This window comes from Neoarius graeffei, chromosome 5 (assembly GCF_027579695.1).
Source record: "Neoarius graeffei isolate fNeoGra1 chromosome 5, fNeoGra1.pri, whole genome shotgun sequence".
NCBI classification, from domain to species: Eukaryota; Metazoa; Chordata; class Actinopteri; order Siluriformes; family Ariidae; genus Neoarius; species Neoarius graeffei.
Genome location: NC_083573.1, coordinates 57,171,947 through 57,199,241, shown reverse-complemented (window position 1 = coordinate 57,199,241; position 27,295 = coordinate 57,171,947). Strand labels below are relative to the sequence as shown.

At 40.5% G+C, this 27,295-nt stretch overlaps 1 protein-coding gene across 4 annotated transcripts in view; it reads right to left on the bottom strand.

Moving 5' to 3' along the window:
- The window catches only part of pde1ca (phosphodiesterase 1C, calmodulin-dependent a), a 117,983-nt gene extending 94,851 nt beyond the window's left edge, over positions 1-23,132 (bottom strand). For all 4 annotated transcript variants that reach the window (XM_060922128.1, XM_060922129.1, XM_060922130.1 and 1 more), the window contains exons 1-2: positions 22,548-23,132; positions 12,104-12,130 (exon numbers count right to left, since the gene is read on the bottom strand). In XM_060922128.1, the coding sequence (XP_060778111.1) occupies positions 12,104-12,130; positions 22,548-22,678 (158 nt within the window). In that variant the 5' untranslated portion in view covers positions 22,679-23,132. The remainder of the gene's footprint in view (positions 1-12,103; positions 12,131-22,547) is intronic.
- Positions 23,133-27,295: the final 4,163 nt, after the last annotated feature.

Below are 27,295 nucleotides of genomic sequence, written 5' to 3'. Positions count from 1 at the left end.
GGTTTGTATATATTGTATTGTTGAATCATGCAAAATTATACTGATATTATATCCCTTTTGAAGACAGCAACAGTATTTTACCTTTATTCATAGATACTTTTGAATATTTTGTTTTCTCATACCAAGCTACACTAAAGCCCTATTCGCACGGGATAAGTATTACCTGTGGACCTCTGGTAATTCGGAATAATTACAGAGAATGTCTGAATTCTTAGTCCCGTGCGAATGCGCCATGTCCGTAATTTGCCAAGTAATAATTCCGCCGTGAATTACCTACTGTGTTTCGGCAAAACACAGACGTCCAGTGGTAATACAAGTCCCGTGTGAATGCGCACGTCTGTGTTTGTAATTATTAAACACACGTCTCTTGTACTTTTCTGGAGTGAATAATGGAGGATACGGGCGAAATTTTGATAAACAGCATTTCAGGGGCAAGTGGTAGTAGGCCTATCCCATATTTGAACCAGATAAGCAGAAACAGCTCCAAGAAGAACTCCAAGAAGAAAGCACGAAGAATCTTCAACTGGATGGCTTGTGTGGCAGCATATGGTAAGGAGCCACGCTAACCCCCATGACACAGCAATACGAAGATATTTTGGTTAACGGAGGGAAGACAAATGTTCGTTTAGCAAAATACCTGGCTATGTGTAAACAGCGCCATAAACTGCCTGTTCACTTACATTGTCATCTTGAGACTGTTTTCATTTGCAGTGACCCCACCTTCTCATTTTGAGAGCGTGGAGCAAACATACTGCATCCCTATCATAATATGCGTTTCCCCTCTCTTAATTTGGATACAGTGCTATTCTTATGCCTACTGTGTTTTCATCCTACCTTATTAATGCACCATTAATGTACGACACATCTGGTCACAATGTCTGTAAATTCAGTGAATTACAGACTTTTGCTTATCCCGTCGAATGCGCCACACAATAACACAGAGGTGCGGGGGTAATTGTGAATTACCAGAGGTCCATAGGTAATACTTATCCCGTGTGAATCGTACATAATACATGTTTTGTGTACATGTTCTATTTTTTTTACTAGTGCTGTCTTGCCTGTGGTGCAGACTAGCACAAAGTAAAACAGTTGCCCTGTAAGACAAAGCTCATAGGTTCAGTTCTGTAGCTCTCAGTTCTGCCATGATTAGTTTGTACCCAGTTCTCTGTTGTTAGTTTAGAGCAGTGAAGCCCCTGCAGTAGTTCTCAGTTCAGTTCATGACCTTGCACTTTAGAAGCCAGGCAAACACAATGAACCCAAACATCTTTCCATTTGCCAGTTGGGTTTTATTCCTTAATGGCATCAATTCTTTGCATCATCGTAAGATGTAACAGAGTGTAGAATTTAAACCTTGCTTTCAATTTAAAACTACAGGTTGCAGATGCAAACACTGTGAATGAAGTACATTCTGGGTAACAATCTATTGTTCAAGCTAGAAACTTAATCTTGACAAAATGTAACATGACATGTAACATGAAAATGAATGTTTTGTTTCTTGAAGAACAGTTGTGTTCTATTTTTTATTGTGGTGGTACCTTTATTAGTATGTTGTGTGGAAGGATAATGTGTGGGTGTGATAACTAGTACATTTATGAATTAGCTGGTATACTTCAAGTTGTAGTAGCCCGTGGTGTCAGGGCGAGGGGGATGAAAGACCTGTGGAGGTATTATGGAATGATAACTTTGCTGCAGAGAAGGATCTGTGAAGACTGAAATTAAAAATAGAGTGAGAGAATAAAGAATTACAGTAATGCTATGAGTTGTAAAGCTAGATACGATGTAAATATAGGCATTATTAGGTTGAGAAAGGTGTAGTATGGAGGCTTGTGTATTTGCAGAAAATATTTCCAAATTGCAGGACAAAATTTTGACATTCTGCAATATTGCAGAACACTGTAAAAAAGTATTTCGACCACTGGCAAGTATAATATTTTTGTCTCATTTGTTTAACTGGGTTCTCTTTATCTACTTTTAGGACTTGTGTGAAAATCTGATGATGTTTTAGGTCATATTTATGCAGAAATATAGAAAATTCTAAAGGGTTCACAAACTTTCAAGCACCACTGTATACTGCCTCACAAGCTTAAGAATGCAAATCTCAGTGGAGAACAGGGACCAAAAGTTGACGCAGCTTCCTGTAAGCAATACTCTAGTTTCTGGATTTGGGGCCTGAGCACTGTCACAAATAAAATATTTTCACATTGCCCCTGCTGAGCTCCCACGACCTAGGCCCTTGAAGTGTTGTGTTGTGTATGATCAGTCAGTTGTGGCCAGATCCAACCCAGCTGGGTTAGTTCTGCTGAACTGCTCCTCTTTCCACTGCCAAAACACCCTTCCTCCCCCAGAACACATGCTGCTGTTTCTCCACCAATATTTGGAACCAGGAGAAGGTTAAATTTGTATTTCCTACAGATATGTGCATTGTTGACAAGAGTCATAGACAGTATTACATTCAAACAATGATTAGAAGCAATACAGTTTGGGGAGACAGAGACAGATCCACAGAGACAGGCTATAAACTAATGTTTAGAGATCCAGCAGCCTAAAGGTTTCAATTATCTTGCACAAACATTCGCATTACATAAACAGCCTCAATCTTTGAATAAATTAGCAGACTACTGATATATGCAAACCATATACTGTATGTTCATGAAAGTCATGTCTAAATTTATATAAAGTCAAAATAAACCAGTACCAGTAAATGAGTTTTCAGTTCCAAATTCTGATCTACAATAACATGCATCACGTGAAGCCTCTTGCAGGACTGATGGACAGAGTGATAAGCTATTCTCTTCTTCATTGACCTCACATGCTGATATTTCAAGGTCCAGTCTTTCACATATGCTTAAGGTGCAAACTAGCAGAAATAAATAAGCTATTTAAAGTATATCCAGGGCTTAATTTGAGCCGGAACATGACGGAACAAGATCCGGAACCTCAGTCGTTGGATCCAGCAGCTATTTTCATTTCATTCGGTGTTCCGGCAGCTATTTAAATGGATCAGATCACCTCCGTGACCATCACAAAGGGAAAAAAAAAAATCAAACAATAAATTAAATAAATAAGTAAATAAAAATTTGTTTAGTGTTCGGTTTTGATTTTGATATCTGTTGTTGATTTCTCTCCTATGACATCCACAAAATCTATGCGAAAGGGGAAGGGGGGGACATGGGGTGTATACTTCTGCTCAATAGAACACCAGGTTTTTTGTAGCCGTTAGCTTGCGCTGTGGAAAAAATGGCAAAAAAACAAGAAAGCTTACTAAAATTTTTCAAAGTCCCAGGACAGCCGGATCCTAAACAACCTAAAATGGACGACGTTGGACACAGTGACACTGCACCAGCACCTGCAAGTGTACCAGTCTGCGGGAAAAAGTCAAAAGTTTTGACAAAGAAAATGGCGAAAAGGGCAAAAAGGTGACTGGTAGGCTACCATACATTTCAACAGGAATGGACAGAGGAATTTGCCTTTGTGGGGTGAGAGGGTTCTGCTTTGTGTCCAATAGGCCTATACAATGACAAGATTGCATCGATGAAACAATGAAATAAAGCGGCACTTCGAAACACGCCAAGCTACGTTTGCGTCAAAATATTCAGCGGGGGACAGGAGGAAGACGGCATGTCAAGAGCCTCTTCATTATGAAAAAGAATATATTACACTCAAATTGTTGGTCATACGTAAAAATGCATTTTAGTTGTATTCAGCGTCACTTTTTATATATGGCTCTCACGAAAATGTATTTGAAAATATGTGGCTTTCATGGCTCTCTCAGCCAAAAAGGTTCCCGACCCCTGCCTTAACGTATGTGTGGAGAGCGAGAGTGAACTTGAGTGTCTGTTTAGAGAACATTCTGAGCGTTGTCCATTGTTGTCCAGGATTTGATAACTGGTGCTGTTGCAATACGTCATGCAATAGGCGTGTGTGCGTAAAGTTATAGTAAACCGCCCCCCGCCTTTTTTTTTTTTTTTTTGAGTCGCCGGACCCACCCACCTCCTGCGTTCCGGCCCGGGACCTCCCACTTCACAAATTAAGCACTGAGTATATCCATCCATTATCCATAACAGCTTATCCTGTGCAGGGTCACAAGCAAGCTGGAGCCTATCCTAGCTGACTATGGGTGAGACATACCCTGGACAAGTCACCAGATCATCACAGGGCTGACATAGAGACAAACAACCATTTACACCTACAGTCAATTTAGAGCCACCAATTAGCCTAACCTGCATGTCTTTGGACTGTGGGGGAAACCAGAGCAAACTCACGCAGACATGGAGAGAACATGCAAACTCCACACAGAAAGGCCCCTGTTGGCAACTGGGCTCAAACCCAGAACCTTCTTGCTGTGAGGCGACAGTGCTAACCACTACACCACCATGCCACCTATTTAAAGTCTAGATATTTTTATTACACTGCAAATAAGAAACACTGTCATATAGCATGTATTTTATATTTCTAAAGCAATACTAAAGCAATGTTCAAATATTTGCACAGTGTGTTATATGGTTTGGCCGCACAGATGTATTTAACAGTTATTCCACAAAATCAAGTCGTACATGAGCTAATAGCTGATGAGGCACATAGCCATGTAAGACATTTTATTCTATCCACATTCACTGGATTTTGAGAAACAGAGCATTTTTGTTTTTATTTTTTGCAAATTCAATAAATAAAAACTTTATACAAAACGTCTGACAAAATAATTTCCTCTTAGAATGTAAACAAACCAGCGAAATGACAGTAGCAATTTGTGAAAAATGCGATAATAATAATAATAATTCTTGAACATTTAAAAAAGATATGTTCTTACCATCAAATACTTTCATTCCATATTTTGTTGCTTTTTTGTATTTTTGGAAGTTTTGTTTTCAAGTAGAGTTTTTATTTCATCCTTGGTTGGTTCAGCAGCACTCTACTCATGGTATATGAGCTGATAGCCTAGTAGTCGAGTAGCCAATCAGAGCGTGTGACTGCTCATATCCAGTGAATGTGGATAGAATAATATACAATATGTGTGTATTTTAAGTACATATTGTGAAGCACTATCTTTGTATGTTATCTGTGTGAAACACAAACATCACCTCTTGGCTCACCTTGAGTGTGTCCTTTGACATTATACCATGATGGACATTTTGTCCAATCTATGTTTACATGGCCACCTGTCCAATACAGAAACCTAAACATATAGAAAGCAAATTCTTGTGCTCAATGTGTTTAAAGCACCTGGGGAGGGTGAGGAGGCCTGGGCTAATCTGAGGGTGCTCCCTGCACTATGAGATAAACTTAAAAGTTATTTATGCTCTCTCTGTTTCTGCGGGCACTGAAGGAGAGGAGAGGAGAGGAGAGGAGAGGAGAGGAGAGGAGAGGAGAGGAGAGGAGAGGAAGTGATCAGAAAGGATTGTATTCACAAACACCACAATTTCTAATTCTCACTAGCCCCTGGCAAATATGGGTTGCATGCAGAGCATGTGATCAACTATGAAGATTGGTGAAACGGGTGAGAGGCAGCTCTTTAGAGTGGATGAGGAAGTGCAAGAAACAATCCATGAATGACAGAGTCAGTGAGAGGAAATTATTTTGATGCTTTAAATACCCTTCTTTCCATTCATCTCACACAAAACAACAGAATCATGGTGCACTAGGGAGAAAAAGTCAAGTTGTGAGGTGAAATCAGTGTGTAAATGCATCAGGTTTGCCTCAGTAATTATCTCATTTAATTATCAGATGTGTAGTCTGTGACTCACTGGGTGTGAAGTAATCAATTAAGAAGCGAAAATCAGTCAGTGGAGAGGCAAGACAAGGCAAGATGTCTCAACTCTAGGTATTCTGAAAGCACAGAAAATAGCACTTATAAAACACCCTACAAGGTGAATAATTCAGGTAAGACACTGCAATCCATTCAGATGTGCAAAAGGAATGTGCTCACTAAATATTTATCTCCCCTACACTGAGAACCACCACTGCAAATTGGTGGAATACCACTATTCAGTTAGTTCTGGATTAGGAGAACCAGAAATGCAGAACCAAAAAGTTAAAAAGAAAGACAGGAAAAAATATAATTAAAAGCCAACAGGGGCATGTAAACAAAACCCATCTGGAGGGCATTCTGTTTGAGCATCACGTTTATTACAGCATGTGTGAAAAACAGATTGAGCCGACGACAGGGTTTGGGGGTCTGCTATGGCTGTGTGAATATGAGCTGCCTCCAACTGGGCAGCCAGCCCTAATTAGATTATCAGAAAAGGCCACACTGATGGCCATTAAATCCACCGTGCACTCTGTGTGCTGTTTCTCAATAGCTTGAAAATGAGTTTGGGTCAAGAGACAAGTAGTGAAAAACATCCAGTCTAGAGAGCTGAGAGCTGAAACCCTGACATTGGCTAGTTCAATTTAAAAAAAAAAAACTGTACAATATTTCATCTCTGGTAGCCAGAAAAATATACTGCACATAAAGAAGCTGTTAATAAATTCGTAGATGTGAACTGGCCTAGAATTCCAGGCCAAAGCAGTAAAGGAACAATGTGAGATGGTGACATTGTGAGTCAACAAATCTAAAGACTCAAATTAGTACTTGATAAGGTGAGAGATGAGACCCAAAATATTACTCATGCAGTACGGATCTGTTATGCCCCTGCAACAGAGCGTCAGCAAAGCCTACAGCAAGGTTTACAAGGACTAACTAATGACACTGAATTAAATCTAGAGGTTCTTGACACAGTGGAAGATGTCAAGAAGTTCTTGAGAGACTGATTTGAAGTAATACAGAACATGCAAGACTACAGTGTCTTGCAAAAATATTCATCCCTCTTGGTGTTTGTCCTGTTTTGTCACAAGATGGAATTAAAATGGATTTTGGGGGGTTAGCACCATTTGATTTACATAACATGCCTACCACTTTAAAGGTGCAAATTGATTTTTTTTTTAATGTGACACAAACAATAATTAAGATGAAAAAAACAGAAATCTGGAGTGTGCATAAGTTTGTATGAAACCCCTAAATAAGAGCTGGTCCAACCAATTCACTTCATAAGTCACACAATTAGTTGATTAAGATCCACCTGTGTGCAATCAAAGTGTCACATGATCTGTCACATGATGTCTGTATAAATCAACCAGTTCTGGAAGGACCCTGACTCTGCAACACTACGAAGCAAACAGCATGAAAACCAAGCAGCTCTCCAAACAGGTCAGAGACAAAGTTGTGGAGAAGTATAGCTCAGGGTTGGGTTATAAAACATATCCCAAACTTTGAATATCCCAGGGAGCATTATTAAATCCATTATAGCAAAAAGGAAAGAATATGGCACCACTACAAACCTGACAAGAGAAGGCTGCCCACCAAAACTCACAGACCGGGTAAGGAAGGCATTAATCAGAAATGCAGCAAAGACAACAAAGATAACACTGAAGGAGCTGCAAAGATCCACAGCGGAGACGGGAGTATCTGTCCATAGGACCACTTTAAGCCATACACTCCACAGAGCGGGGCTTTATGGAAAAGTGGCCAGAAAAAAGCCATTGCTTATGAAAACACATGGAAGATGATTTTCTGGTCAAATGAGACTAAAATTGATCTTTTTGGCCATCATAGGAAATGCCATGTGTGGCGCAAACTCAATACCCTGAGAACACCATTCCTACAGTGAAGCATGGTGGTGGCAGCATCATGCTGTGGGGATGTTTTTCATCTGCAGGGACAGGAAAGCTGGTCAGGACTGAAGGAAAGATGGATGGCACTAAATACAGGGCAATTCTGGAGGAAAACCTGTTTGAGTCAGCCAGAGGTTTGAGACTGGGACAAAGGTTCACATTCTAGCAGGACAATGACCCTAAACATACTGCTAAAGCTACACTGGAGTGGTTTAAAGGAAAACATTTAAATGTCTTGGAATGGCCTAATCAAAGCCCAGACCTCAATCCAATTGAGAATCTGTGGCATTACTTGAAGATTGCTGTACACCAACGCAACCCATCTAACTTGAAGGAGCTGGAGCAGTTTTGCCTTGATGAATGGTGGCTAGATGTGCTAAGCTAATAGAGACATACCCCAAGAGACTTACAGCTGTAATTGCAGCAAAAGGTGGCTCTACAAATTATTGACTTGGGGGGGTGAACTTATGCACACTCCAGAAATCTGTTTCTTTTATCTCAATTATTGCTTGTGTCACAATAAAACAACAATTTCCCCCTTTAAAGTGGTAGGCATGTTATGTAAATCAAATGGGTGCTAACCTCCCAAAAATCCATTTTAATTCCAGCTTGTAATGCGACAAAAGAAGACAAACACGAAGGGGGATAAATACTTTTGCAAACATTGTATGTGATGTTAAGCTACTTAATATAATAAATTAGTTCAGTTACTATTTGTCAGAGGGGAACCATCAGGGCCTTCTAGGCCTTCAGAAAAGGCCCAAACATATCAGCATTTCAAATGTCATATTTAATTCCTTTCATTCTTTCATAATTTGTTATAATTATTCTCTTCTAATTCTAATTTGACTTCACCTTCTATCAATTTGCTTCAGAAATGAAACGGTGACTGTCATAAAAACATTAAAATCGAGTTATCCAATGAGATTTTTTGTTTATTGTCTCTAGGCAGAGAAGGGTTTAGAGCTGGCTCACTCATTGGTTAGGACTTCATGGCCGGGACAGAAGGCCATGGCAGTGTATGTTTATGTAGGAAGTGACAGATCAATTCATCAATCATATTTTGATTTATATTGGGAGGGACCAAAAATTTATCACCCTAGGCCTCTCAAAAGTGAACATTAGCTTAACCATGAGTTAGTGCCATCAGCGCACCAGTGAAGTCACCTTCCAGCCGGTGTAGCGTTCATCAGTAGTGTTAGCGAATGCTAATAAAGTGGTCAAGCCAGTGCTATCGAGAGCAAGTAGCACAGGCTAATGACTGAGAAACTAAGATTTCTGTATCCAGACTCTTCTTCCATGCACACTCGCCACAGAATTTTTCACTCAGACTTAAATATTCATTTCCCTGTGTAATTTACTTAGTTACTTTTAAAGGAGAACTGAAGGCAATTTTTTAATTATCAAAATTCTATTTATCTCATTTTATTAAATATAGAAATGCATTTTTGATAGCTATTTTGTCACTGCTACAGCAAGTTATGAGAGTTTGAAATATGCTATGTAATATATCAGTCCATATGTCAAAGCAATGGCCATAAACGAAATTAGTTGAGACCTGTGCGAGACATCGTAGGACGGAAGTAAAATGTACAGCGGAAATCAAAGTGACCAACATCTGCCAACATTGTCAAAAGACACGCATGCCCTCTTTCAAATGCAGATGTAATCAAGCCAGAAGTTTTGTTTGTTTTGATAGCAATCAGGAAAGTTTGAAAAAAGTAGGCAGTAATCGTCATTTAAACTCGTTTTTGTGCAATATTTCGTTTGGAAAACAGTGTTCAAAATGGCGGCACTGACACCTGGCTGACACTTCACGTTTCGAAGTCTCACACAAGTCTCGTGAAGATCGCGCGGATAAGCGACGCCTGCCGTGGACCAAACTAGCTAAATTCAACATGGCTAAAAACCGAATAGGCCGATAAGTATAATATTTAATTGCAATTAGTTGCCAATACGAGTCACAATATAAGGTTACTAAAACTGAAAACGTAATTGAATAACATGTTAATTAAGAATAAAGCAATTTAAAAATGACTTCAGTTCTCCTTTAAAATCAACATCCACAATGAGACACAATGGAGCTACCTGGCACCCTGCCGCTAATCCCGTGCAAAATCCTTGGCCCTGTTGCTTTTTTTGGTGTGTCTGTCTAAGTTTTGGCTGAGCTGAAGTCCCAGCTCCAATAGTAATGGTTCGCCACTGCTATTTGGTTAGTAGGGAATATGGATTTAAAAATCAGTTAAAATGCAAGTGCAGTCACCGTTCTGGTAAAAAGCTCTCAGCTAGTCAGCAATGTAACTGGAACATGAAAAGACCCATAAGATCATATTAGCAGGGTGGATATGAGAAGGTTCTGGCTTTGAGGATTTCAGTCAAGTCCTCAAGGAAAAAGCTGCCTTTGCATGCAGTCAATCAATTATTATGAATCTGTCTGTTCCTAAAGCAATGCTGAATAATCAGTGTGAAGCCACAGGGAGACAATCAAATGGAAACATTTTTCTACTACAATATTCCTTTTTTTTCCCAAAATAGATTTCATCTATGTCCAGAATAGGCCTTATCTGTGCCTAGAATAATGCATTGATTCACAGAGCTGTGTGTCACTAAGGATGCCATTAAGAAACGTGTTAATCCTGAACTAACAGTAAGATATGATTAAAATGCAGCAACCAGAAAAGTGCAGATACTTAACATTCTGTAGATTTACTTTACTTGTTGAGGGCATGTATGAGTCTACAGACTGCAACAAGCTTCAAAAATCTAATGAAGCGTCTACTGATGAAAAAGGAAAATGAGATGTAAGTTAATTTATTTGCCTATCTGAGAACTTGATTACTTCAGACGCAATAGGAGTCTAACAGCTCTCCTCTGCACTTTAACTACAGACATTGTGATTCCATCTCCCATATGACTGGTATTTAAATGAATCCATCACTCCGTCTCTGAACATCTTCACCTTCTCGAGCTGTACTGATTGCACATAAACCTGGGACCAAAATGTAATATTCATCTGGCAGTATGACTCATCATACAGGTGATGACGGTTGTAGTTCATGGAACATCTCATTTGGATCACTGTAACTGCATTAGAGTGACCTAGCCTGGATTTGCACAGTAAATACTGGTCAGCAGTATTAGCTCAGGGGGCAGGAGATCAATGGGTTTGTAAGTATGTGAATCTGATGAGACGAGAGGTTGGGTTGGGATTTGGACAGGGGGGCTTTATCGGAGTGTGAACACAACAGAAAGTTAAACAAACCTGGCTGATAGTGATAATTATGTGCAATAAAACAACCCTTCTGAGACCAAAGTCACACACAAACACACCCTGGAGGTGATAGAGTGTTTCATCTGACTTATTCTCTTGGTACAGTGGTGTTCTGTGCATGTGCACATGTGGGAAAAAGAAATTATTAGGAAACCATGAGGTTTTTGGTTGATTTTTTTAATAGAATTTTTATTTTGCTCTGTTTCAGTTGTTACATGTACAGTTCGATTTGTCCGATGCTTTGCCCTTAAAATCTGATGCCTACAGTTATCAGCATCTACACAGCTATTGGTCCACGCTCATACACGCAAACAGACGCCTGCACATTCTTCTTACAAACCCTGCCAGCTCATCAAGCACTTATCAACGGACACACATATACACCCATAAAACCATGACACATGAAGAAGGGTGGGAGATACAGGAGCTATTGCTGCCTGTTTATGTCTGCATGTCAACTCGCTGGCTGGAGTGCATTCAGCGGTGGCCAGAACATTTCCTTGGTTTTGTTTCTGGGTAATGCCAAGAGGGGATTTGTTTTTTTTTGTTTGTTTGTTTATCTCAGTTTATGTCTTGTGTGTGTCTTATTTGTTAAAAGAATGACAAGCCTACACCAAGGTCAGAGATGACATAGCAGTGATATCAACTAGGCTAGTAATCCTGCTGGCACCCGTTAGCCCCTCACTCCTCTAACTGGATGGCATAACTTTATGCTCAAAGGTACACACACACACACACACACACACACACACACACACACACACACACACACACTACATAAACATACAGGCACGAGTACAAGCGTACATACAAAAGCTAATGTATTTATGTACAGTATGTGTATATATAAGAATCCTGGTAAACCACCGTGATTTATACTCAGCTCAGAGGCAGTTTATTCAAACATGAATTACATGCCTTCTGTCTGCTCTAAAAAAAAACCCCATTCTTCCAGTTAGCAAACATACAATTTACACGGCATCCAAAAAGTCTCTTTTTTCCAGACAGTGTGGTTAAATAACATACAGTAGGTTATAGTACATGGTATTTGAATACAATACAAATATAAAAATATTGATATTTTGGGAAGAACTGTATGAGTGTTGTTTTTGTTGTTGTTTTTTACAGAAAGCACATTGCACAGTGATACCATCATCAGTGCATCCTATGTGGCTTAGATCTTACCTCTGTGATGTCTTCTTGTATTTTCTCCTGAAACATACAAGAAAGGAAACATGAAACAATCCTTATTTCACTTTACTGTAGGAAGTGTAAAACTGGAATGAGGTCATAGGATTTTACTGGTCATGCAAGTCGTCCTTACTGAACAACCTAATAAGTCCACACTAAGCTGGCTCCCATGAAACCCTGAATCATCAGACTTAGCAATAACAGCCTGAGATAACAGTTTTGATACTTATCAATATTCAGTTTGATATATCTTATTCCTCATCTCATCTCATTATCTCTAGCCGCTTTATCCTGTTCTACAGGGTCGCAGGCAAGCTGGAGCCTATCCCAGCTGACTACGGGCGAAAGGCGGGGTACACCCTGGACAAGTCGCCAGGTCATCACAGGGCTGACACATAGACACAGACAACCATTCACACTCACATTCACACCTACGGTCAATTTAGAGTCACCAGTTAACCTAACCTGCATGTCTTTGGACTGTGGGGGAAACCGGAGCACCCGGAGGAAACCCACGCGGACACAGGGAGAACATGCAAACTCCACACAGAAAGGCCCTCGCCGGCCACGGGGCTCGAACCCGGACCTTCTTGCTGTGAGGCGACAGCGCTAACCACTACACCACCATGCCGCCTATCTTATTCCTACACTGCAAAAAATTGAAAACTGAATTTGAGGAGAAAATTACTTAATACTAGTGAAATTATCTTGCTGCATGGACAGATATTTTTACTTGATAAGACATCTTAGAATCAGTTGGTTGTGATCTAGAACCAGGTTTAATAATCTCAGAATTGGTGTCTTGTATTCTTCTAATAGGAAATGCCAGATCGTTTCAACTAATTTCAAGATATTTTCACTTGCTAAGATATCATTTTTTGCAGTGTTAATGTTTGTGGCTGACAGAGTATGTTCATTTTTCAAAAAGATTGAAAAATGATTTGCAAAAAGATTTTTACAAAGTACTAAACAATTATTCTCTTATAATATAGTAATTTATAACTAGTCCAATTCCAGCCCCAAAGGGCCAAAGTTCTGCTGAGTTTGGTGATTTTCATTCTCTAACACACCTATTTAAAAAAACAAAACAAAAACAAAAAAAGTGGTCCTTAACTGGGGTGATTGAATCAGGAGAAGCACTAAACCTGACTCCAGCCCTCTATCCTGGACCACTGAAGTGAAGAGTCCCTCTATCCTGAATCTGCTTGCATATGGTACACAGCATAACTTCCATACGGTAGAAGGGAGCCTTTTGTCCATTCCTTTACTATAGCAATAAAACTAGGATTGATTGATTGATTGATTGATTGATTGATTGATTGATTGATTGATTGATTGATTGATTGATTGATTTGCCATTTTTCAGCTCAGCACTTGTCAAGTGTACACAATCAAACAGTCATAGTGAAACTCCAGCGTGGGTTAGACATGCATAAGCATAATGATACTACAGTCAAATATGAATTTAAATATCTGACATTAAAGCTAATGAAATTATATTCTCAGTATAACAGAAAAAGCCCTATTTTTTAAATGATAGTATTTACATCAACACAAAGGTATGTCTCATCTCATCTCATCTCATCTCATCTCATCTCATTATCTCTAACCGCTTTATCCTTCTACAGGGTCGCAGGCAAGCTGGAGCCTATCCCAGCTGACTACGGGCGAAAGGCGGGGTACACCCTGGACAAGTCGCCAGGTCATCACAGGGCTGACACATAGACACAGACAACCATTCACACTCACATTCACACCTACGGTCAATTTAGAGTCACCAGTTAACCTAACCTGCATGTCTTTGGACTGTGGGGGAAACCGGAGCACCCGGAGGAAACCCACGCGGACACGGGGAGAACATGCAAACTCCGCACAGAAAGGCCCTCGCCGGTCACAGGGCTCGAACCCGGACCACAAAGGTATGTACATTCTATATTCTATACATTCTATCTATTACTAAAGATAACTTTTATATAATGTATTCATAAGATATTATTTATGTTGCTTGGAAAATGTACCTACAAACCCCATTTCCAGAAAAGTTGGGATTTTTCCAAACTGCAATAAAAACAAATATTTGTGACCTGTTAATTCACAAGAAGCTTTATTTAACTGACAAAAATACAAGGAAAAGATTTTCAATAGTTTTACTGACCAACTTGATTGTATTTTGCAAATATCAACGAAATTAGAATTTGATGCCTGCAACACACTCAAATAAGTTGGGACAGAGGTATTATTACCATTGTGTTACATCACCTTTCATTTTAATAACATTTTTTAATTGTATGGGATCTGAGGATACTAATTGTTGCAGTTTTTCAAGTGAAAGTTTTGTCCATTCTTGCTTGATACAAGACTCCAGCTGCTCAACAGTCTGAGGTTGCAGTCGCCTGATTCTCCTCTTCATGATGCACCATACATTCTCAATAGAAGACAGATCTGGACTGGCAGCAGGCCAGTCAAGCACATGCACTCTGTGTCTATGAAGCCACGCTGTTGTAGCCAGTGCAGAATGAGGCCTGGCATTGTCCTGCTGAAATCAGTATGGACTTTCCAGGAAGAGATGTCACCTTCATGTTGATGAGTTGATGAATGGCTTCCTCCTTGCATAATACAGTTTCAGGTTGCATTTTTGGATACCACGGTGGACTGTGTTAAGAGACAACGATTTCCAAAAGTAGTCCTGAGTCCATGTGGCTATATTTGTCACATTCGCATGACGGTTTCTCAGGCAGTGCCACCTGAGGGCTCGAAGGTCATGCACATTCAACGGTGGTTTCCGACCTTGCCCTTTACACACTGGGATGTCTCCAAATTTCCTGAATCTTTTCACAATATTATGTACTGTAGATTTTGAAAGACCTAAATTCTTTGCAAACTTGTGTTAAAAAATGTTCTTTTTGAATTGACTAACAATCCTCTCACGAATTTTGCCACAAAGGACTGAGCCATGACCTATCCTTGCTTGCAAAGACTGAGCCTTTGGCACATGCTCCTTTTAAACTCAATTACAATCCCCTCACTTGTTACCAACTAACCTGCTTATTGCAGAATCTTCCAAAATGGTGTTACTTGAATATCCTATAAACTTTTCAGTCTTATTTTGCCTCTGTCCCAACTTTTCTTGAGAGTGTTGCAGGCATGAAATTCCATCCATCCATCCATTATCTGTAGCTGCTTATCCTGTGTAGGGTTGCAGGCAAGCTGGAGCCTATCCCAGCTGACTATGGGTGAGAGGCAGGGTACACCCTAGACAAGTCGCCAGATCATCGCAGGGCTGACACATAGAGACAAATAACCATTCACTCTCACATTCACAGCTACAGTCAATTTAGAGCCACCAATTAGCCTAACCTGCATGTCTTTGGACTGTGGGGGAAACCGGAGCACCCGGAGGAAACCCACAGAGACACGGGAAGAACATGCAAACTCCACACAGAAAGGTCCCCATTGGCCACTGGGCTTGAACCCACGACCTTCTTGCTGTGAGGCGACAGTGCTAACCACTACACCACCGTGCCACCACATTAAAATCTATATTTATATAATTTGTCCTTTTACAGTTGGATTTTTTTAATCCAAATAAAAATAAAAACAAATGTAAACCATGAATGCAGGTGCCTATCAGTGTTTAAGTGTGTGTGTGTGTGAGTGAGTGAGTGAGTGAGTGAGTGAGTGAGTGAGTGAGAGAGTAAAATAGTCCATCCATCCATTATCCATAACCACTTATCCTGTGCAGGGTCGCAGGCAAGCTGGAGCCTATCCCAGCTGACTATGGGCGAGAGGTGGGGTACACCCTGTACAAGTTGCCAGATCATCACAAGGCTGAAACATAGAGACAGACAACCATTCACACCTATGGTCAATTTAGAGCCACCAATTAATCGAACCTGCATGTCTTTGGACTGTGGGGGAAACCAGAACACCTGGAGGAAACCCATGCAGACACGGGGAGAACATGCAAACTCTACACAGAAAGGCCCTCTGTCGGCCACTGGGCTCGAACCCAGAACTTTCTTGCTGTGAGGCAACAGTGCTAACCACTACACCACCGTGTTGCCCGAGTAAAATAGTTGCTCCACATAATGTTTATTATACTTATTATGAGACCTCGTAATATAATGCATTGCTCAACTCTAATAAGTTCATTGTCAATCTATTGACTGATATTAGATTTAAGCTCCTCTGATATCACGACCCACCGTCACTGCATATAGTGTAAAAGAGGCACAGGCATATTGAGTGACAAAGCGTTTCACACTCAGTAGCAGGCTTTGTCCAGTCATCGATATGATTGATGCTAATGTATAATGATGAAGGCCTATCCTTTACTTTTCACAGACTGTTTCTACAGTTTATTCAGGCATTTACCAACCAGCAAAAACAATATTCATTTAAAAAAAAAACCTGGACATGGTGGCACAGTATTGCTGCCTCAGACCTTCAGGGTTCCCAGTTTAATCAGATAAAGGGAGAATATGCAAACTCCACACAGAAAGGCCCTTGTCAGCCGCTTGAACCCAGGACCTTCCTGCTGTGAGGCGACAGTGCTAACCACTCTACCACCCTCAGCATCAAATTCTAAATTTTTTTATCTTTACAAAATACAATGAAGTTAGTCAGTAAAACTATTGAAAATATTTTCTTCATACTTTTGTCAGTTAAATAAAGGTTCACATGAATTAACAAATTACAGATTTTTGTTTTTATTGCATTTTGGAAAATATCCCAACTTTTCTGTTATTAATGTTAGCTGCAGATGAATGTCATCGCTAGAAGCATGTTTATTTATAAAACAACAGGCAGGCATAGAGATCAAAAATACTAGGTGAGGACAGAGTCAGGAAACAGGCAAGGGTCATTTGAGGTGCAAACAGAACAATAGAGGCAGAAGGCAGAGTCCAATAAACAAAACAAAGTTAAAACCAGAGTAAACACAGAGCTACAAGGCTTAGTATTCACAGACATAGGGTACTGCGCGTGTATACTTCACAAAGTCCTTGAGTGATTGGTGTCCTTATATGTGCGCTGATTGCGCTCTAATCTGAGATAGGTGCATGTGATAACCATACAGTGCACCCAAAGCAAAAATGTGTGCAAACGTGAGCAACAGTTCGAAGCATGTGGGTGTGACATTCTGGAAATGGGGTTTGCAATAACACAGATGTATTTTCGGACATATTAAGATTTTTTTACTTACAGAAAAGACTTGGACAGTACAGAGTAAGGGCCTCTGCATGCTCTTGCGACAAGGCTTTCACAGATAGCTTTTCACAGACAGTTGTAATTTATCGTTGAGCGGGGAGTAATAGGCATGCGCGATGCTATTCACCGCCACAACGCAAGGGGGCGCGAAGTCGCGAAATCGTTAGGAGTAGTTGGTGGGTGTGGTTAGTGGAGTGTTTATCCTCCGGTTACTTATAATGACTAGAACTGGAGTCGTATAGATGTACGTACTTCCTCACTTCCTCGATCAACCGCTCTTCGTACTGCTCCATCTTTGCTCGTGTTTTTAAAAATGGTGGTCATGAAAACAAAACAAACCGGGAAAGTAGGGAAGCGGAAGTGCGTGTACAGCGGATGTAGAGTGAACCAATCAGACCCCTCTTGTCTGTGACGCTGTCTGCAAGGCTGTCTGCGGTGGTCACAATTTTTGGGAGGTGCGCGCAGAGCGTCTGTGAAGGGGGGGGGGCTACGCAGACGCCATCTGCGACGCCATCTGCAACGCCATCTGCAAGGACTGGGTTGTCAGCATAAATTGGCCTTAAGTGTCACTGTCACCACTGAGATAACCTCTTTGTTCAACTGCCAGTCAATGTCAGGAGGATAATATTGAATTGAAACATCAAATTAGCCTCTTTGTTCATGTCTCAGAATTGTTTTAAATTAATTGCATAATTTAACAAATGTACTAAGGACTTAAAGGCAGAGACAAGCAAGAAAAGCCAAACATTCCTAATACAATTTGCCCTTTAACTATAGCCAAAAATATTAGCACAGGTTCAACAAATCACTTTTTGTTTCATGTTCTTAATTTCTTTTTTCTTTTAGTTTCTTTATTACTAACTGTATGTGTGGAACTGCACCATGTACTGTATGTCTCATAGTGACCTTTTATTATTAGGCCTTATGCTAAGCTACAATCATCAGACGGACACATTTATGACAGTCTGGCTTTCCCCGTGACCCTATGTGTCATCAGCAGACCCAATTCTCCCATCAGTACCGGGGGGCCATAAAATGCAAACAAGCCCATTAAAAGTATTTACGAAGGAAATAAAGCCAGCCAGAACATGGCTTAGCCTTCCTTAAGCACTTTTATCTGTTGTTCTGTGGCTGGTCTCAACAAATGCAAGTAGAGAAATGTAATTTGGTGCAACGTGGATGATGGCTGACATTTTCCCACTCCATCAGCATTAGCCTGGCTCTAGAGCACTGCTGATGGACCGAGATGGTAAGCGGACAAACAATAGCTCTCTGGAGAACCTGTATATTCAGACTGAGGTTCTGCAAAATTAATTGCTGAGGCAAAATTAGCAGTGGTGTGCTGATAGCAAGGGGATGGTTTTAGTGATAACCAGGGCTCAGTTTGAAGGTGGATGATAGTGGATGCCTTTTCTACTTTTTTTTTAAGTCATAAAATTTCCATTCTTGTTTTATTTCACGTTGGAGTCATGTTAAATTGATGTGACATGAATGGCAATATTTTAACCCCATCCAAATATAATATTCACAGAATTTTGCTATGCAGAAAATCAGTATTTCTTCATGTATAATCAGTAAAGATAAGGCAATAACATAGAAATTAGTGTTGCTAGATTGAGTTAACTATTTAGAGTCCAATCCCTGTTTAAAACCTTCCCTTGATTATACACTGTCTCAAACTGTGGCCAGATTTTAAAATAGAATCTATCTATCTATCTATCTATCTATCTATCTATCTATCTATCTATCTATCTATCTATCTATCTATCTATCTATGTGTGTGTGTGTGTGTGTGTGTGTGTGTGTGTGTGTGTGTGTGTGTACAGTGTCTTGCAAAAAATATTCATTTTCCTTTGTGTTTGTCCTGTTTTGTCGCATGACAAGCTGGAATTAAAATGGATCTTTGGGGGGTTAGCACCATTTGATTCACACAACATGCCTACCACTTTAAAGGTGCACATTGTTTTTTATTTTGACACAAACAATAATTAAGATAAAAAAAGAAATCTGGAGTGTGCATAAGTATTCATTCCCCCCATTAAAAAAGTCAATACTTTGAAGAGCCACCTTTTGCTACAATTATAATTGCAAGTCTCTTGGGGTATGTCTCTATTAGCTTAGCACATCTAGCCACTGGGAATTTTGCCCATTCCTCAAGGCAAAACTGCTCCAACTCCTTCAAGTTAGATGGGTTGAGTTGGTGTACAGCAATCATCAAGTTATGCCACAGATTCTCAATTGGATTGAGGTCTGGGCTTTGATTAGACCATTCCAAGACATTTAAATCTTTCCCTTTAAAACACTACAGTGTAGCTTTAGCAGTATGTTTAGGGCCATTGTCCTGCTGGAATGTGAACCTTCATCCCAGTCTCAAACCTCTGGGCAATTCAAACAGGTTTTCCTCTAGATTTGCCCTGTATTTAGTGCCATCCATCTTTCCTTCAGTCCTGACCAGCTTTCCTGTCCCTGCAGATGAAAAATATCCCCACAGCATGATGCTGCCACCACCATGCTTCACTGTAGTAATGGTGTTCTCAGGGTTTTGGGAAGTGTTGGGTTTGTGCCACACATGGCATTTAAAATGATGGCCAAAACGATCAATTTTAGTCTCATTTGACCAGAGAATCTTCTTCCATGTGTTTGGGGAGTCTGCCACATGCTGTTGGGCAAACTCCAAATATGTTTTCTTGTTTTTTCTTTAATCAATGGCATTATCCTGGCCAATCTTCTGTAAAGCCCTGCTCTGCGAAGTGCACGGCTTAAAGTGGTCCTATGGACAGATACTCCCATCTCCGCTGTGGATCTTTGCAGCTCCTTCAGGGTTATCTTTGGTGTCTTTGTTGCATCTCTGATTAATGCCCTCCTTGCCTGGTCTGTGAGTTTTGGTGGGTGGCCTTCTCTTGTCAGGTTTCTTGTGGTGCCATGTTCTTTTCATTTTGCTATAATGGATTTAATGGTGCTCCGTGGGATATTCAAATTTTGGGATACTCTTTATAACCCAACCCTGATCTATACTTCTCTACAACTTTGTCTCTGACCTGTTTGGAGTGCTCCTTGGTTTTCATGTTGCTTGCTTAGTAGCATAGCAGAGTCAGGGTCCTTCCAGAACTGGTTGATTTATACAAACATCATGTGACAGGTCATGTGACACATTGATTGCACATAGATGGATCTTAATCAACTAATTATGTGACTTATGAAGTGAATTGGTTGGACCAGCTCTTATTTAGGGGTTTCATACGAAAGGGGATGAATATCTATGCACAGTCCAGATTTCTGTTTCTCATCTCATCTCATTATCTCTAGCCACTTTATCGTGTTCTACAGGGTCGCAGGCAAGCTGGAGCCTATCCCAGCTGACTACGGGCGAAAGGCGGGGTACACCCTGGACAAGTGGCCAGGTCATCACAGGGCTGACACATAGACACAGACAACCATTCACACTCACATTCACACCTACGGTCAATTTAGAGTCGCCAGTTAACCTAACCTGCATGTCTTTGGACTGTGGGGGAAACCGGAGCACCCGGAGGAAACCCACGCGGACACGGGGAGAACATGCAAACTCCACACAGAAAGGCCCTCGCCGGCCACGGGGCTCGAACCCAGGACCTTCTTGCTGTGAGGCGACAGCGCTAACCACTACACCACCGTGCTGCCCAGATTTCTGGTTTTTCATCTTAATTATTGTTTGGGTCACAATAAAACAACAATCTACACCTTTAAAGTGGTAGGCATGTTGTGTAAATCAAATGGTGCTAACCCTCCAAAAATCCATTTTAATTCCAGCTTGTAATGCAACAAAACAGGACAAACACCAAGTGGGGTGAATACTTTTGCAAGACTCTCTCTCTCTCTCTCTCTCTCTCTCTCTCTCTCTCTATATATATATATATATATATATATATATATATATATATATATATATATAAACAAACAAAGTCATTTATTTCCACAACAATAAAAGTTTTCCAATTTGTGAAACACAAACTGGCAAAAATAAATACATGCCTTTAATGGCAATGGTTAATGATGCAGCAAGCTTTAGCCTTCAGAAAAAGCAAAGCAAATGTTCCTATGTTGCTAGATTTATTTATTTATTTATTCATTTGAATTTCTTCAAAAAGAGGAAAAGCAGGTATTAGACCCAACATTAGCAAAAATATATATTTAATTATTCTGTTTTGATAGGTATGCTAACTAGCTAACTAACCACCATCCACATCTTATTTATTTATTTATTGAACTTAACTTTACAAATAGACCACTAGTCATAAAAGCACCTGGATACAAAGACTGTAATATTAAATTGGAACATGGGAACACACTTGGATCAGTCTTGAGGCTGTCACGACACAGAAGCATGCTCACGCACACACATAGCCAGCTCTCTTCCATCAGAACACATACACACATCCACAAATACAGATAATCACAGAGAGACTGGATTTTCATCGCAAAAAATGAGATTTACACTTTTATCGGTAAATAAATGTTTTATCTGTGTAAATGAATCAAAACAATGTTCCAGTGTGTTCCCAGGTGTATCACTGCCCTCACAAATTCATTTCCTCTAATTTCCTCATTGATATTAGATACATTCCTATTATGGTTCCTTTATTGACATCAACAGATGACAGGCATCAATAGACTTTACAGGAAGCTGTCATTAATGCGTCCAACCCAGGCGATGTTCCTCTCTACTTTTTGCTCGTTTCGACTACATATACTAAATTAGACTGTAATTCTCTGGATATCAGAAAATACCCTGTATTGTAATATCTCATTCAAATTACCGTAATTAAATTCTGGTCAGTCCAGTTGTGCCAATGCATTTAAAGAATAAATGTTAGTTAAATTTTGGATAGCCTTGAGTTAACTTTGTTTAGCTCAATTTAGTACTACAGTATACTGAATACTCATGTTATCCATGTCTATGTTTAAATAGAAGCCATATGTGAGATTTACAGATTTACTATCACTTTCTAAAAGAGTTTACATACTTTGGAGACAGGATGTTTGCCAAAATCAATTCCCAGAACTCTTGAAAATGTTATGAAATAAAGCACTTGCTATCATAATGAAAACAAATGAATTTGAAAAATCAAAAGTGGTGAGTGTGGTTGTGAAAACCAACATACTAGAGCAAACACACACACACACACACACACACACACACACACGCGCGCGTACATACATACATAAAGTGCAAAGCAAAAGCTTTACTCACAGTCCTCTCAGTCTCAGCCATATCTTCTCTATCTGCTCCGGCTGTAGATACTTCAGAGAGTTGTTCTCAAAATCCTCAATCTCCTTGGTGGGTGATTCCATGTCAAAAATGTCAACCAGGCAAAACGACATGAACGTGGATTATCCGGGGGCCAGATCAGAGTCAGCAGCTGAAATGTTGCTCCAAAGTGGAAGCGTGAGCGGGCTGGAGCCCGGAGTCTGTCAGAGTGACAGCTGGAGCCTGTCCCTCATTCTCTCTCTCTCTCTCTCTCTCTCTCTCTCTCTCTCTCTCTCTCTCTCCCTCTCTCTCTCTCTCTCTCTCAGGCTACCCCCTCAGCAGGCTACACTGAGAGCATTTGTCACCAGCTCTGTCGTCAGGTGTGTAGTGAGAGAGGCTAAGAGCTGTGAAGGGCCATGCTTGCTCTAATGAATATGATGCAGAGAGAGGAAGACAGACAGAGAGAGAGAAAAAAAGGGGGAGGTGTAGACGGAGGGGATTAGAGCAATGCTGACGATCTATGCATCAAAGAGTTACCAGTGCACGCCTGTGCCACAGCCTGCCTGCCTTCTGCCAGAGCAGGAACACAATCAATGAGCACTGAGCACACTGTTTGGACTGGCAAAGAAAGAGAGAGAGAGAGAGAGAGAGAGAGAGAGAGAGAGAGATCCAATTCTGAGCAAGAGAATGAGAGTGTGATCAGCCAGTGAGAGAATGAGTGAGTGTTGAAATGAGGAAGAGAAAAAGCACAGCATTCTGGCACTCTGCTGAGATGTGTGAATAGCAGAAGCCATTGTGTGAATGTGTTTACATGCATGTGCGGTCATGTGTGTGAGAGACTGTGACTTAAAAACTAATCTGTTTCCCAAAACATCATATCCTGCATTATCTTGTTAATAATGATAAATAACCTGAGGATAGCAGATGACTCATCACCTTGATAAAATGATAAAACCTTGGCTAAAGTAAATGAAATAAAACGCTTCATTGAAATAAGCAGTGCAAACAAGCATGATTGGGCTATAATCCTTTCAGCACAACTGAGAAAAAGAAGCATAAATCAATTACAAGAAAATGTTTGTGAAACCTAGGCACACGCACTATTTAAAGTAAATAGGTGAGCCAGTCCTCTCCAAAAAGTGGTTGGGACAAGAAGAGCAGTCCAGAAGAGTTCCATAATCACAGCAAATAGAGGTCCTGGCATATCGAAACAGTGACTCAAAGGCTATTAGGAGAAATAGAGACCCTCCATTAGCGTTGAGCGTTAAGCCCCCACTTATAAGGCACACTTTGTTATGTTTTCTTTTTGTTTTTTTTTTCAGTCAGGAAACCTCAGATCGTTATCTTAATGGTGGGAATCAAAACACATTACATTACAGCACCTGATCCAGAATGCTTACAAAGAATTCTTCCCATGGCAGAGATGAGTAGAAGAGGAGGATGGTACTGTTGTAGGTCGCCAGGTTCAAGAGTGTTTACCTCTGCAGCGCTGGACTACAACACTTCTCACAGCAACCTGTCTGACTCAGTGACTCCACGGAACAAGTGGAAGATACTGAGATCATATGCCTAAAGGGATACCCCAGCTCTTTTTTTTTTTTTTGTCAAACTTAATCTCCATCTACTGGATCTGTAGTGTATGTGCACAGAACAAGAACAAGAATTTCTGACATGCTCTTAAAGATAAAACCTATTTACTTGACATTTACTGATAATGGAAGCCTAAGGGAAATTGTCGGGGCAGTCAGTAAACATTTATGCACAATGTATTTTGGTAGAAGGTTTTCAGGAATTCTTCAGTTCGTATTTTTTACAATAAAATTTATCCATCCATCTGTTATCTGTAGCCACTTATCCTGTACAGGGTCTCAGGCAAGCTGGAGCCTATCCCAACTGACTATGGGCAAGAGGTGGAGTACACCCTGGACAAGTCGCCAGGTCATCACAGGGTTGACACATAGAGACAAACAACCATTCACACCTACGGTCAATTTAGAGTCACCAGTTAACCTAACCTGCATGTCTTTGGACTGTGGGGGAAACCACCCCCACAGTCCACCCGGAGGAAACCCACGCGGACACGGGGAGAACATGCAAACTCCGCACAGAAAGGCCCTCGCCGGCCACGGGGCTCGAACCCGGACCTTCTTTCTGTGAGGCGGCAGTGCTAACCACTATACCACCATGCCACCATATTAAAAATCTATATTTTTATAATTTTTCCTTTTACAGTTGGATTTTTTTCAGAGGGAATAATCTGGGATTATGTGATACCAGCGCAACCTTTGTTTACTCCTTATGATGCATGAATATCACAAACCCTTATGGAACATCTAAGTAACCAGAATTGTTTTTCACTTGATATTTTCACTTGTGTTGCTCTTGCATTGATGGTGTGTAACCATTCTACAACAGGCTATTGACTGAGTTCAACAGATGCTATTACACAATCATTATATGCAATTTTTTTTAAGTCAAAATTCTCAGCTTTCACCCACAAGCCACTGATACAATGGATAGAGAAAATGTTGAAAACTGATGGCAGATTCCTTCAAGTTGTCATTTAAACATCCATGCTGAATTGCCTCATGCATTGCAATGTTTGCACATGTGCACTTTATGGAAGGCTGTGTAGGTCTGTGTAGCCTCATGTAGTTCTGTGGTCCTGGAAGAATGTTGTTTCATTTCACTGTGTACTGTACCAGTATGTACTGTATGGTTGGCATGACAAAAAGCCACTTGACTTAACTTTTCTGTCATCTGTACTGGTCAGTGAGCATTAATTGGTTAATCATGAAGACTGACTGTGTTTATGCCACGGGTTGCAGGCAACGTTCTCATTGACCAGAGTCACTATCAGTGCTGTGCATGAACACACTAAATGAGTGCTGTTCGTTGATCGTGCTCATATTTTTGGTGAACAGTGAACTGAAAGAATCAGTTTGTCGCTAAAAATGTGTCCCAGAAGTAGGGATAATAGGCAAAAATTTAACTTTCATATTTTTGATATGAAATACAATGCATTACGATGTCTCAGGACCACACCTTGGAAAATGATTACATGACCATCTCGATTTTCTCACACATTCCTTGTCTTCACCAGTGTTGTCTTACGGCAATGCTCTCCGATGCACTGATCATAACACTACTGACTTGCTTATATCAATAAAGTAGACTCCAAGGGTTTTCAAATGTTAGGTGAAATTTGATATTTTAATTGCTGACAAACAAAAATTTACTTTGGATTCAGAGCAGCTCATTAAAAAAAATTGGAATGAAGGAATATGAACTAGGCCAGTACATTTTTGGGACTGTGAACTATGAATGTGAACTGGTTCATATTAATCTGCGTGAACTGAACTTTCTTGTTAAGGGTGAACTTGTACAACACTGACCACTGTGCCATACTGTCCTTGTCTGAAATGAATGATAACCTGTACATTTCTTAATATATTGCATAAAATGTTGGTATTTAGCAATAACTTCTACCATTAATTGCTAAATTAGGTGAGGAGGGAAAGGTGCAAGGTTAGAGTCTTGTAATAGAACAGGACAATTAGTCTGCTTATATGCTGATGCATGTAACATCTCATCTCTCATCTCATTATCTCTAGCCACTTTATCCTGTTCTACAGGGTCGCAGGCAAGCTGGAGCCTATCCCAGCTGACTACGGGCGAAAGGCGGGGTACACCCTGGACAAGTCGCCAGGTCATCACAGGGCTGACACATAGACACAGACAACCATTCACACTCACATTCACACCTACGGTCAATTTAGAGTCACCAGTTAACCTAACCTGCATGTCTTTGGACTGTGGGGGAAACCGGAGCACCCGGAGGAAACCTACGCGGACACAGGGAGAGCATACAAACTCTGCACAGAACGGCCCTCGTTGGCCACGGGGCTAACAGCGCTAACCACTACACCACCGTGCCGCCCGCATGTAACATCATTTTCTATTTATTGTTTGTGTCTTGTTTACTTTGGAGGTGAGTAGTATACATAAGCATTACCTGAGCCTCCAGATGGCATTGCTGTTCAGATGGCATCTGGGTTCCCTGATCCTTCTGCCACCATTTTTGACTCATTGGCTTCCAAATCCTCTGGGCAGCTTTGCTGACCCAACCTACCACTGTACTTGTTAACCTGCTACCCTGCCTTGCTGACCTGTACCTACTGCCAGAAGACATCATTACGTCTTTCATGCCTCCATCAGCACTTGTCACCGCACCACCCCTTCCCACCTCAAGTCTTCCTGTCGTCTGTGGACATTCCATGTTCCTGTCTGCCCTGTTGCTTTGTTTCAAACTGTTTTGTTTTCTGTTCTTGGTCTGTCTCAGCCTCATCTTCTCATATTTTCTGTGACTGTTTCTAACTATTTCTTTTTACCACTATATTACTTTCAATATTTAAAACCCTCCGTGTATCTTTTTGAGTTTGCAAAAGCTTTTCATGCTTGTTTCACCAACCACCTATCTGCAACATTTATGCTTATGGATTTAGCTAGCTCAAACTTGTCTATTTGTGTTTTTACCTCAGAAATGGACTGTCGCAGTGATTTTTGGTTTTCCCTAAATAGAACTCATGTGCGCCCACATTTGCATCCTGCCCCTACAACTACTCATCACAAACTACATTACAGTTTTTAAAACCATTTATAAGACCAATATGCTGTAATTTACATAAAAACCTCAGTAGTTAGTGACAAATCCATGACAAAACATGACAATTTCCGACAGGGAAGCATTT